This window comes from Salmo salar, chromosome ssa07 (assembly GCF_905237065.1).
Source record: "Salmo salar chromosome ssa07, Ssal_v3.1, whole genome shotgun sequence".
Lineage (NCBI taxonomy): Eukaryota > Metazoa > Chordata > Actinopteri > Salmoniformes > Salmonidae > Salmo > Salmo salar.
Window position 1 is genome coordinate 36,017,700 of NC_059448.1, and position 12,478 is coordinate 36,030,177.

Below are 12,478 nucleotides of genomic sequence, written 5' to 3' on the forward strand. Positions count from 1 at the left end.
CTATGTACAGCAACAAACAAGCCAGATGAGACAAGAGAGATAAACAAGGTGTAGCAGTGTCTTACCTTGTTGTAGTAGTGCAGCTGGACAGAGTGCCACTGACCGTCACTGACCCCACCTGGAACAAAGGGATGGACCACGGTCTTCGACTCTCCTGGAGGAGAGAGAGAAAGTGATGGGGAGAGAGGGAAAGAGGGAGAGAGGAAAGAGAGGAAAGACAAGAGAGATGAAAATACATTGTGGTTCATTCAATACCATATTGTCTGCTGGATGTACATAACCTTGCAGGCTCTTCTTTAATAGGATGATAAATGTCTCCTATGATAGTAGTGCCATCGTACGACGCTACTAACAAACAATACATGATTTACAACATGCATTTAAAAAATAAAAAAAACATTTTTACAGCCTCTAAGTACGTCAAAGTTCAAATCAACGGAAGGAAACGTACTTCTCTCCTCCATTCATTCATTAAGCTAAAACATGAAACTCCAACACGGGGAAATAGAAACGCAGCCAGACTCATAAAGCCAGCCAGCTCACACAGTCGTCATAAATCACACTCACTGTAAGAACACCAGGGTTTTCCAACCATATCGATGGTTCTCATTCACAACGTCTACAGAGCAACAATCACACCAGATTTACCCAGGGCTTTTACTGACTGTTTACCAAGGGCAGGAGCACCTCTGGAAGGATTTACCCACTGACTCAGTCAACAGTAACGCAACACCATAGCTGTGTTACACAGAGCCATTAGTCATGGTGTTTAGCAGTCTTAAATCAGGAAAAAACGCAATGACTTCTGCAGTACAATGTTGCCTTTTCTCGTTGGCTGTGTGGTATAAACTCCAGGGCTCCCTAGGCATTGGCAGTGAGACACACTCAGCGTAGTGGATTCAACAAGAGCTGTGTTTGTTTGCGTGCATATTGGTGTTTGAGCCAGAGGAAGCAGTGGCCCAGTCTTTGCTCCTCTCTTTATGAGCGTGTGTGAGCGGGGCTGAGCAGGGCTAAGGTGTAAGTAGGTCTTTATGGCTTGTTAAGTGTCTATACTGTCATGAATCAGTCAGCCCAGGCTCTGTTATGGGGGGAAGCAGCTGCTCTCTGACCACAGTAAAACACTCATTCCTTTCACACAGCCAAAGCCAATGCATCTCTAGGTTTACCAGCACAGCAGCATAGCCAGACAATTGAGAGGACACATTCTAACGAAATCCTGTAACTGTTTGTTTCACACTGGTCAAGGAGTTCAGCTGATAAGAGTATTTGCCAAGCGGTTTGTGAAAGCCACATTAATGAAATCCTTACAGCGGAGTTGATTGATCAAGCTATCAGCTTGAAAGTCATTTTCCAGCTCTTTGTGTGAACATGATTATTTGTACTGTGGACACACACACTGCCGCCCTCTCACCTGCAGAGAAGGTGAGTTGGATCTGTTCCTCGATAATCTCCAAGGCGATAAAGTCATGCTTCTCGTTAAATCTCCCATTGTACAGCAGCAGGGCATTCCTCTCTCTGGTGGCAAACCTGGGGACAAGATGGACACTGGGTCAAACTTTTATTGTAAAACCCACATTTGGTGGTGAAATTGCACCCATTCAAATCCTACATCTGAAATATAGTTAGCCAAATAATTCTTTGGTGAACAATTATTCATTACGTTTTTACAGTATGTGGTATAGTTAGACTGTCACAGAGTCTGTGTACCGAACCCAAACTGCCAGATAAGATACACTATATAAACAAAAGTATGTGGATACCCCTTCAAATTAGTGGATTTGGCTATTTCAGCCACATCCGTTGCCGACAGGTGTATAAAATCGAGCACACAGCCATGTCATCTCCATAGACAAACATTGGCAGCAGAATGGCCTTACTGAAGAGCTCAGTGACTTTCATCGTGGCACCGTCATAGGATGCCACCTTTCCAACAAGTCAGTTTGTCAAATTTCTGCCCTGTTAGATCTGCCCCAGTCAACTGTAAGTGCTGTTATTGTGAAGTGGAAACATCTAGGAGCAACAAAGGCTCAGCTGCGAAGTGATAGGCCATACAAGCTCACAGAACGGGACTGCCGAGTGCTGAAGCATGTGGCGCGTAAAAATCGCTTGTCCTTGGTTGCAACACTCACTACCGAGTTCCAAGCTGCCTCTGGAAGTAACGTCAGTACAAGAACCGTTCGCCGGGAGCTTCATGAAATGGGTTTCCATGGCTGAGGAGCCAAGCATGCCAAGCGTCGGCTGGAGTGGTGTAAAGCTTGCCGCCATTGGACTCTAGAGCACTGAATACACGTTCTCTGGAGTGATGCATCACGCTTCACCATCTGGCAGTCCGACAGATAGTGCCAACTGTAAGGTTTGGTGGAGGAGGAATAATGGTCTGGGGCTGTTTTTCATGGTTCTGGCTAGGCCCCTTAGTTCCAGTGAAGGGAAAACTTAACGCTACAGCATACAATGACATTCTAAATGATTATGTGCTTCCAACTTTGTGGCAACAGTTTGTGGAAGGCACTTTCCTGTTTCAGTATGACAATGCCCCGTGCACAAAGCGAGATCCATACAGAAATGGTTTGTCGAGATCAGTGTTGGACGAACTTGACTGGCCAGCACAAAGCCCTGACCTCAAACCTATCAATGAATTGGAACGCTGACTGCGAACCAGGCCTAATCGCCCAACATCAGTGAACGACCTCACTAATGCTCTTGTGGCTGAATGGAAGCAAGTCCCCGCAGCAATGTTCCAACATTTAGTGGAAAGCCTTCCCAGAAGACTGGAGGCTGTTATAGCATCTAATGGGGGGACCAACTCCATATTAATGCCCATGATTTTGGAATGAGATGTTCCAAAATCATGGGCATAAAGGTGTCATGTAGTATATATGAGAGTTAGGATTTGGGGTTGGAGAAGTGTGTAAGGAAGGGGTGAGAAATTCCTAAGGAAGAAAAGAGGAAGAGAGACTTGAAGGACAATAAGGATGTGGTCGTAAGACCAGTGGTCTAGAGACAGGAAGGAGGAAGTAGATGCCCTGCCCTGGTGGCCCATCTATCCCCTGCCATAGTGTGTGTGTTTATGTAAGTGTGTGTGTGTGTTTGTCTGCCTGTGTGTATGCTTTGAGGGGCACAGAGGGCACAAGAGTCAGACACCAGATGCCAGCAGGGCAGTGGGAGGTGCGGAGGGGGGCAGGAAGACACAGCCGATTAAAGAAAACAGTGATAAGAGTACCTCATCACAGGGCGCTTCCTGTTTTCACCCTGTTCTACCACTTCTCACCGACACACACTCTGCTTTTCACATCAACCCACTTTTATGATCCTCACCCCACCTAGAAATTCTAATTGGACTAGCAACAGATCTGATACAATATTTACACTATTGTGCAAGTGCACTAGTTTTGATCAGAGCCACATAGGGCTGCCACATAGAATGTAGTTTACTATAGTTTATGGTCCAGGAATATGGAGTCATTTGAGAGGCGAAGAACTTGACCTGCAATCCCATTTCTGTGTTCCTGCCTTGGCTAATATGGTTATGAAAGGTGTTATAGCTCATTTTCCTATACGGCAGTTTCAACAGATTCGAGCGTGAACACACACACACACCCCTCTCATGTGTTTTATGTAAGCGGTTTTTGTGTGAGTTCCGACACAATAAAGATGTCTCTGCATGCCCCACTGAACTGGTACACTGAACTGAGTGAAGTGTGTTTGTTTGTGCAACCCTCCCTGCACCCAAATTACAGTTTACTACACACACACAAACATGTACAGTACGCATGTCGCTCTGTTAACACATCTAGTCTGTGTAGCCGTGTGTGTGTGAGGTGAAGATCGACAGGAGATAAGAGAAGAGAGGGTAAATGGGGAGAAAAGTACAATTGATTCAGATAGAGGAAGAGGGGGTAGACATAGATGGGGAGCTGAGACAGAGAGGGAGAGAGAGAGAGAGAGAGAGAGAGAGAGAGAGAGAGAGAGAGTAGATGGTTTCCAAGTACTCACATGAATGAGACAGTAAAGTGGAACCTCTGTCGTAGTCCTCTGAAGGTGATGAACGACCGACCAGGGAAGGACCTGGTGGTCATCTCACAGTAAGGCTTCTCGTACTCTCCCGGGGGACACTGGCACATGAACCCCCCCACCAGCAGGTCCACACATTTCCCCCCATTCTTACAGACCCCCGGGACACACCGCCCTGACCGGGCGTTCACCTCACAGTGCTCACCTAGGGAGAGAAGGGAGGAGGGAGATAGTAAGGTTTAAGAGTGATATACAGCCGGTCAGACACACACAAAGTCATATTGATAGACTGCATTCCCATTTCCCATTTCTGAGAGACAGAAGACACTGAACAGACGTCACTGTTTCCATATTGCTCTGCTGAACGGTTCTCATGGAGAATCTAATAATAATGTTTTATTGTCACATACACTGGATAGGTGCAGTGAAATGTGTTGATTTACAGGGTCAGCCATACTAATGCGGCGCCCAAGGAGCAAATTAGGGTTATGGACACTAACTACTGGTCTGGACATCACCACCACAGATACACAGCCAGTTTCCCACTGGCAGACTGTCTGTCTATGAGACCACAGGAAACTGGCTGACTGGCTCAAGTTTGCATGCCAAAGTGGGCCAGCCAAAGCAGATTCCTGATTCCTCCACTGACAGACTCCCATGGCTCTGACTGGTACTCCATCTTGGAGTCCATCAGTTTCCTTATCTAAGACAGCCACCAACCATCAGCGTCAACTCCAGCTCCAGTGTTGTGCCAACCATCATCCTGACAAAATCTGTCCGACGGGGGGAGGGGTGGGGACAGCCAGCTATGCGTGGGATGGAAAGGGGGCACAGGATGCCAGAACATCAGATCTCAGACCCTGTCTGGACCCTGGTAATGACTCTTCTCTCTGCAGTATAATCCCTTTTTCCGAGGAGAATTAGGAGGATCTGTTTCCCTGTAATGTGAAAATAACGTGGAAACCCAAGGCAGACACAGTACGCCCCGCTGTCATCGGCCACATAATGGCTCCTGACTAGCTGAGGTTGAACTGTGACCTTCAAAGACTAGGCCCCCCCATTGGAGGAGCGGAGAGGTGGAGGATGGTATGATCAGGTAATTACAGCTGATAAGGAAGTGAAGGAGGGAAAGAGGGGAAAGGAGTGGTGGGGCTGTTATTATTTTCTACCGGGCCCCATTGTAGGGACAGAGAGACGGAGAGATGTGGTATCACTATCAGATGAAAGCTCCCGTTCAGTTGACCTGCAAACGCCATAATCAAAACGTCATGAGTGCAACTGATAGCTCCGACCCTCGACTATCACTCAAAGAGACAAAGACTGAGTGATATGAGTAGGGAGTAGGGCATACTATAGAGTGTACCTGGGGCAGCCAGCTAGACAGCATTCCAACCTCATCTCAAACATAAATCACATTGAGACAGACCACATGCTTTCCCATTTAGTAAAGGGGTCATTTGTAGTTGATGGATCATCAGTGGGTTGGCGCATCCTGCTGCTGGCAAACACCAGAGTTGATCTGCAGCCAAAATGATTGCCATGAAATGCGTGCGTCACCCAAATGGGAAGCTACACTCTGATGGTGAATGGGGTGACTTACCAGACAGCACCTACATATAATTTAAAGCGCTTAGAGACCTAGTAAAGTGTTAGCCTGGTCCCAGATCTGTTTGTGCTACTTTGCCAACTACTATGGCCATTTTCACACCATTGGCAAGAACGCACAACAGCCCAAAGAACAGGCTAGCAAAGCATAATACAGTATAGAGTGGAGCCACTCACCAGTGAAGTCTTCCTGACACTCGCAGGTATAGCCTCCCTCTCGGCTGCGACACTTCCCGTTGTTCCTGCAGGGTCCTGAGTAGCAGAGGTCTATCTCCGTCTCGCAGTAGTCCCCGGTAAAGCCTGCAGGACAACGGCAGCGCAGACCGTTGATGGGGTGGATGGGCCGGAACAGCACCGTGTCGGAGGAGATGAAGGGCGGGGAGCTGTCAAACTTCAGCACAGACACACACTTCATATAGTTCTCACACGGCTCCCTCAGGCAGATGTTGTCGTCGAAGGGAAGCACCTGGAATGGATACAATTAATCAGGAAATTGCACAAATCCAGAAAATGAAATGCTGGTTTTCATTCCTTCCTTCGAATCAGTGGCTGACTTAGATCGGGAAAACCTTAGTCGTGTTCATTAGGGCACACCGTAGCTAAACTTTTCAAAACAACAACAAACATTTATTATTCAACAAGTTCAGATAGTACCTTCCAGTTTCTGATCATTTTCTTCAATTTCGTGCCAACTGTACATGACCCAGTTCTATAGGAGTGCCTATGGGGTAGGTAGGGTCGATTTGGGATTCATTCAAATAACCTGTTGTGATGATATTAGTCGGAGCAGGGTGCGGTTCAGGTAGATCTGCTCCTGCAGCTCCTCGGAGGGGAAGTACCTCCCTGGGGGACCCCCTGGCTGCAGCGCCGAGAAGGTCACGTTGAGGATGGCGCCCCGCACGTCTGTGTCGTTCTGGATATTGAACACAAAGACGGCCTGGCGGCTGGTGGAGAGTAGAGAATAGCGAGTAGAGAGTCTTGTGATCACACGGAGCAGAAGTACTGTAGCAGCAACAGAATGCTACATGGACTCCCATGTAGGGTTACAACATTTCAATATCTTTCCCCAAAATTCCCAGGTTAGACAGAAATCTCGGTTGGAGGATTATTATTCCGTCCTGATACCGAGAATCTTTCAACCAGGTTTTCTGGAACCCTCAGTAGGAGCAGACAAATTACCTGGTGGAGAGCACGGCTGCCACACCTTCCAGGAAGAGGGACAGCAGAGGGGACAGGAAGCGCTCCTGAGACATGTTCTCCAGGCGCACCGTGATGCTGTTGGTCAACATGTCGTCTGTGATTATGGTGACACGCAGGGTGCACAGGGCTGTGACCTGATGGATACCGTCTGGGGAGGGAGGGAGGGGGGAGACAGAGGGAGGGTTAAATGGATGAACTACAGAGCAGAGGGAGGGGGGGGGGGGCAGGACCCAGTGGATTTAAGTGGATTTATTGCAGAGCAGAAGTAGAGTCAACCACATGAAGACTGGTGTTGAACTTTGTTGAGCAGTAAAAACATTTTTTTTACCTTTATTTAACTAGGCAAGTCAGGGCTAGGGGGCAGTATTGACACAGCCGGATAAAAAACGTACCCGATTTAATCTGGTTACTACTCCTGCCCAGTAACTACAATATGCATATAATTATTGGCTTTGGATAGAAAACACCCTAAAGTTTCTAAAACTGTTTGAATGGTGTCTGTGAGTATAACAGAACTCATATGGCAGGCCAAAACCTGAGAAGATTTCAAGCAGGAAGTGGCCTGTCTGAGAAGTAGTGTTTCATCTTGGCTCTTTTTATTGAAGACTCAGGATCTGTGCAATAACGTGACACTTCCTACGGCTTCCATAGGCTCTCAGAGCCCGGGAAAAAGCTGAACGATATCGAGGCAGGCTCTGGCTGAAACACTTTATCGCTTTTGGCAAGTGGCCACTCAGAGTACTATGGGCTTAGGCGCGTGCCCGCGTCGACCGAATGCTTTCTTTTCCTTTGTCTGTTTACCTAAACGCAGATTCCCGGTCGGAATATTATCGCTTTTTTATGAGAAAAATTGCATAAAAATAGATTTTAAACAGCGGTTGACATGCTTCGAGTACGGTAATGGAATATTTAGAATTTTTTTGTCACGAATTGCGCCATGCTCGCCACCCTTATTTACCCTTTAGGATAGTGTCTTGAACGCACGAACAAAACGCCGCTATTTGGATATAACGATGGATTATTTTGGACCAAACCAACATTTGTTATTGAAGTAGAAGTTCTGGGAGTGCATTCTGACGAAGACAACAAAGGTAATAACTTTTTTCTTATAGTAAATCTGACTTTGATGAGTGCTACACTTGCTGGGTGTCTAAATAGCTAGCCCTGTGATGCCGGGCTATCTACTGAGAATATTGCAAAATGTGCTTTCACCGAAAAGCTATTTTAAAATCGGACATATCGAGTGCATAGAGGAGTTCTGTATCTATAATTCTTAAAATAATTGTTATGCTTTTTGTGAACGTTTATCGTGAGTAATTTAGTAAATTCACCGGCAGTGTTCGGTGGGAATGCTAGTCACATGCTAGTCACATGCTAATGTAAAAAGCTGGTTTTTGATATAAATATGAACTTGATTGAACAAAACATGCATGTATTGTATAACATAATGTCCTAGGGTTGTCATCTGATGAAGATCATCAAAGGTTAGTGCTACATTTAGCTGTGGTTTGGGTTTATGTGACATTATATGCTAGCTTGAAAAATAGGTGTCTGATTATTTCTGGCTGGGTACTCTGCTGACATAATCTAATGTTTTGCTTTCGTTGTAAAGCCTTTTTGAAATCGGACAGTGTGGTTAGATTAACGAGAGTCTTATCTTTAAAATGGTGTAAAATAGTCATATTTTTGAAAAATTGAAGTAATAGCATTTCTAAGGTATTTGAATAACGCGCCACAGCATTCAACTGGCTGTTGAGTAGGTGGGACGCAAGCGTCAGGGGAAGAACGACAGATTTTTACATTGTCAGCTCAGGGATTCAATCTAGCAACCTTTTGGTTATTGGCCCAACGCTCTAACCACTAGGCTACCTGCCGCCCCACTAGGCTACCTGCCGCCGTTGAATAGTTAATGAATGAGAACATTTTGTAATAACTGGCCCGATCAGACATTAAATCAAGTAGACAGAGTCACTGGTTGGATTTTTACATTTTTACCCCTCTTTTCCACAAACACACTTTAATTACGTACAGTAAATATCTCAATCCTAACGGATCCTTCTCAGAGGAGATCTAGGCTGCATCCAAAATGGCACCCTACTCCCTATGTAGTGTACTCCTTTAGACCAAGGCCCATGTGGCCACGGACAGAAGTACTGTCCAAGAGTGTGAACACCAAATGAGAGACGTGTGCTGCTCACAGCGATTTCCTGACAAATATTATGCTACAGTGAGACATGGGAAGGACTGGCTTATATTGTCCTGAGTCTCTGCCAGCGTTCTCTGGAATTAAGTAGGAGTCAGTAGGTCTCGTTGTGATTCCACCTGATTCAAAGCCACTCCCAAGTAATTAAACAAATCTGATGTCATTTCAACTTGTGGAACAACTGAAAACTGCTAAGTCTTACTAACCCAAATATCATATACACCGAGTGTACATAACATTATGAACACCTGCTCTTTCCATGACATAGACTGACCAGGTGAATCCAGGTGAAATCTATGATCCCTTACTGATGTCACTTGTTAAATCCAGTTCAATCAGTGTAGATTAAGGGAGAGGGACAGGTTAAAGAATATGTTTTTGAATCTTGAGACATTGAGACATGGATTGTGTATGTGTGCCATTCAGAGGGTGAATGGGCAAGACAAAAGATTAAGTGCCTTTGAACGGGGTTTATGGTAGTAGGTGCCAGGCGCACCAGTTTGTGTCAAGAACTGCAATGCTGCTGGGTTTTTCATGCTCAATAGTTTCCTGTGTGTGTGTATCAAGAATGGTCCACCACCCAAAGGACATCCAGCCAACTTGACACAACAATCAACATGGACCAGCATCCCTGTGGAACGCTTTCGACAACTTGTAGAGTCCATGCCCTGACGAACTGAGGCTGTTCTGAGGGCAAAGAGGGAAGTTGTTCCAAATGTTTGGTATACTCTGTGTAGAGCCTATAGGCATGGGCCCGTTCTATATAATGCCGGATAATAGGGAGAGAGCTGGCAACTCAAAACTGTTAACTCTAACTGATCCATACAAAGTCTATAGGGCTAGACTATATGTTCAACACCAAGCATACAGAGAGAGCCTATAGGGCTGTGATGTAGGAGGAGAGTGGCCAACAGGTGGCTGCAGCAGTTGAAATACTTTTGAAACGTCTCTGAGTGGGAGATCAGGTTGCAGGAGTCTTGTTGAGTCAATGTGTATGCGTGTGTGAGAGAGACGGCTGAGGGGCAGGTGCCTTGTCAGTCACTCTCCCCCAAATTAGGTCATTTCTCAGGACCCCTACACCCCTCTCTACCCCTGTCTTCCCCCTTCCTATATCCCCTCTCTGCTCCCTCCCCCGTCAGTGCCTCTGTTCAGACTGCCTCACACTGTTTATCAGACTGGGTGTTGATACCGTTGTCTCCTCACAGCCTCCTCCTTCTCTCCCTCTTCTCTAAAGTGTTGCCCAGTGTGCCATCATTATCAGACAAAGAAGAGCAAGACGAGCCATGTTTTCCACTCTGTTACACCCACAGTCACCACATATACTTCGAGAGAAGTGCACACAAAAGCACCCCCTCCCCATGCCGTCATACACACACACACCCAAACTCTCTCACTCACACACACACACACACACACACACACACACACACACACACACACACACACACACACACACACACACACACACACACACACACACACACACACACACACACACACACACACACACACACACACACACACACACACACCACAGAAAGTCACAATACAGGAGGCAGGTGTAAGAGGTTCCAGTCACCTGTTGAGTGTTGTCATTAAGCCGCGATGAAGAAAGTCCTGACACTAGCTGTTGGCACTCAGCTTAAGACAACAGTACTACTCTAAACCCGTTGCTGTTGAGAGTACAACTCAAGCCGTCTTGTTTGTGGGCTAAATGATGTGCTTGACAAATGTTTCATCACCGATTCTCAGTGTACTCTAGGCAATCTAAGCTATTTACTCACTGAGTAAACTAACTGGGAAAAAGCCTACTGTATAGGCCATGAAGCACATGCACACAGTCCTGACTCTCTAAGTAAGTTACTACATAGATCCACTGAACCCTCATACTCTTTCACACACAATATGCTGGGGGAATGAGGTTTGACAACAGGCTATTATTATTATTATTTGTTTATTTATTTATTTATTTGTATTTAAAAATGTAACCTTTATTTAACTAGGCATGTCAGTTAAGAACAAATTCTTATTTACAATGACGGCCTACACCAGCCAAACCTGGACGACGCTGGGCATATTGTGCGCCGCCCTACGAGACTCCCAATCACGGCCGGTTGTGATACAGCCTGGGTTCGAACCAGGGTGTCTGTAGTGACACCTCAAGCACTGAGATGCAGTGCCTTAGACCGCGGGAGAACAAGGTTAAATACAGGAAGAGTTTTACAGGAGTGCCGTGGCATCCCAAGAGAGAGAGAGATGCTATTTACATCCCTGCAGCTGTTCTATTCGGGATCAATGAGAGGGCAACACACACACACACACACACACACACACACACACACACACACACACACACACACACACACACACACACACACACACACACACACACACACACACACACACACACACACACACACACACAGGGTGTCCCTGGGCAGATCACAGCCAGTCATCTCAGGATGTGTCACATTCAGACACCATGGAAAGAAGAGTTCTCTGAGGGTAAACAGGACTACATGGGAGTGACATGGGAGAAGACAGGACCCATCCCATAGTGATATAAAACACCACACACTACATCACAAAGATGCCGCTTACAAGTATATCTGAGTGTGTCACAATGAAATACCATGACGAAGGTCTATAAAGTCTGAAACATTGGTGAAATAAGATCCATGACATTTGTTGGAAGCATCACGATCGCCCGTGTGCTACAGTTTTCTTGAATATTCCGTGTGTTACAATTACGATATGCCGAGCATTAACTAGTAATAACCATTAAGATATGAGACTGATATACTAGCGCTAAAGTAAATAAACTAATACATTATCCAAACAGTAAAACTCATTATCGTCACAGCGTATCACTCATTGTTTTATTAGTCATCTCGGCTGCTACTGCCGAGCTGTAGCAGCGGATGAATCATAGATGTGATGATTGCATATGTGTTTATTGGATTACTAAAATGCAATAAACCTGCAATCTGTTTTCCGTAGAAATCCTAACCATAAGTGGGAGAAACTCAAAACTCACCATAGATCAGTGTCTAGGAGCATCTTGTTTACGAGGCAGGAGGTGCTAAGGCTGTTAACAAAGTGTGGGAGACACCAGCCAGTCCCTGTAGTTTATAAGCCAACTTAACTATGATGGAGCTGGACACTGGGACATTCCACCAAGGTCCCCAGCTGTCACAGTGAGTGACAACACCCTTGTCTATAGCACTAACTGCCCCACCCACCCATTCTGGAGATCGATGACACTGCTGTCACTATCTGTCTGTGGTCTGTGACTGACAGTCCCAGAGTGTGGTCATCATGGTGTGGGGTAAATTGTTTTTCAACTCACAATTTAGGAAGCATGTTAAAATGTTAGTAATGAATTGAAACATTCTCATAGAAACAACAGGTGATTTTCAATTCAATTGACTGAATGAAAAATGAAGGGGAGCACAACCC

General features: G+C 45.8%; 1 protein-coding gene across 1 annotated transcript in view; it reads right to left on the minus strand.

Moving 5' to 3' along the window:
• Positions 1-12,478, minus strand: part of LOC106609112 (cadherin EGF LAG seven-pass G-type receptor 1-like) — a 130,939-nt gene that overhangs the window by 64,437 nt on the left and 54,024 nt on the right. Inside the window, 6 exon segments of the mRNA XM_045721890.1 lie at positions 66-154; positions 1,412-1,527; positions 3,994-4,216; positions 5,794-6,082; positions 6,380-6,560; positions 6,796-6,964. Of these exon segments, the coding sequence (XP_045577846.1) occupies positions 66-154; positions 1,412-1,527; positions 3,994-4,216; positions 5,794-6,082; positions 6,380-6,560; positions 6,796-6,964 (1,067 nt within the window).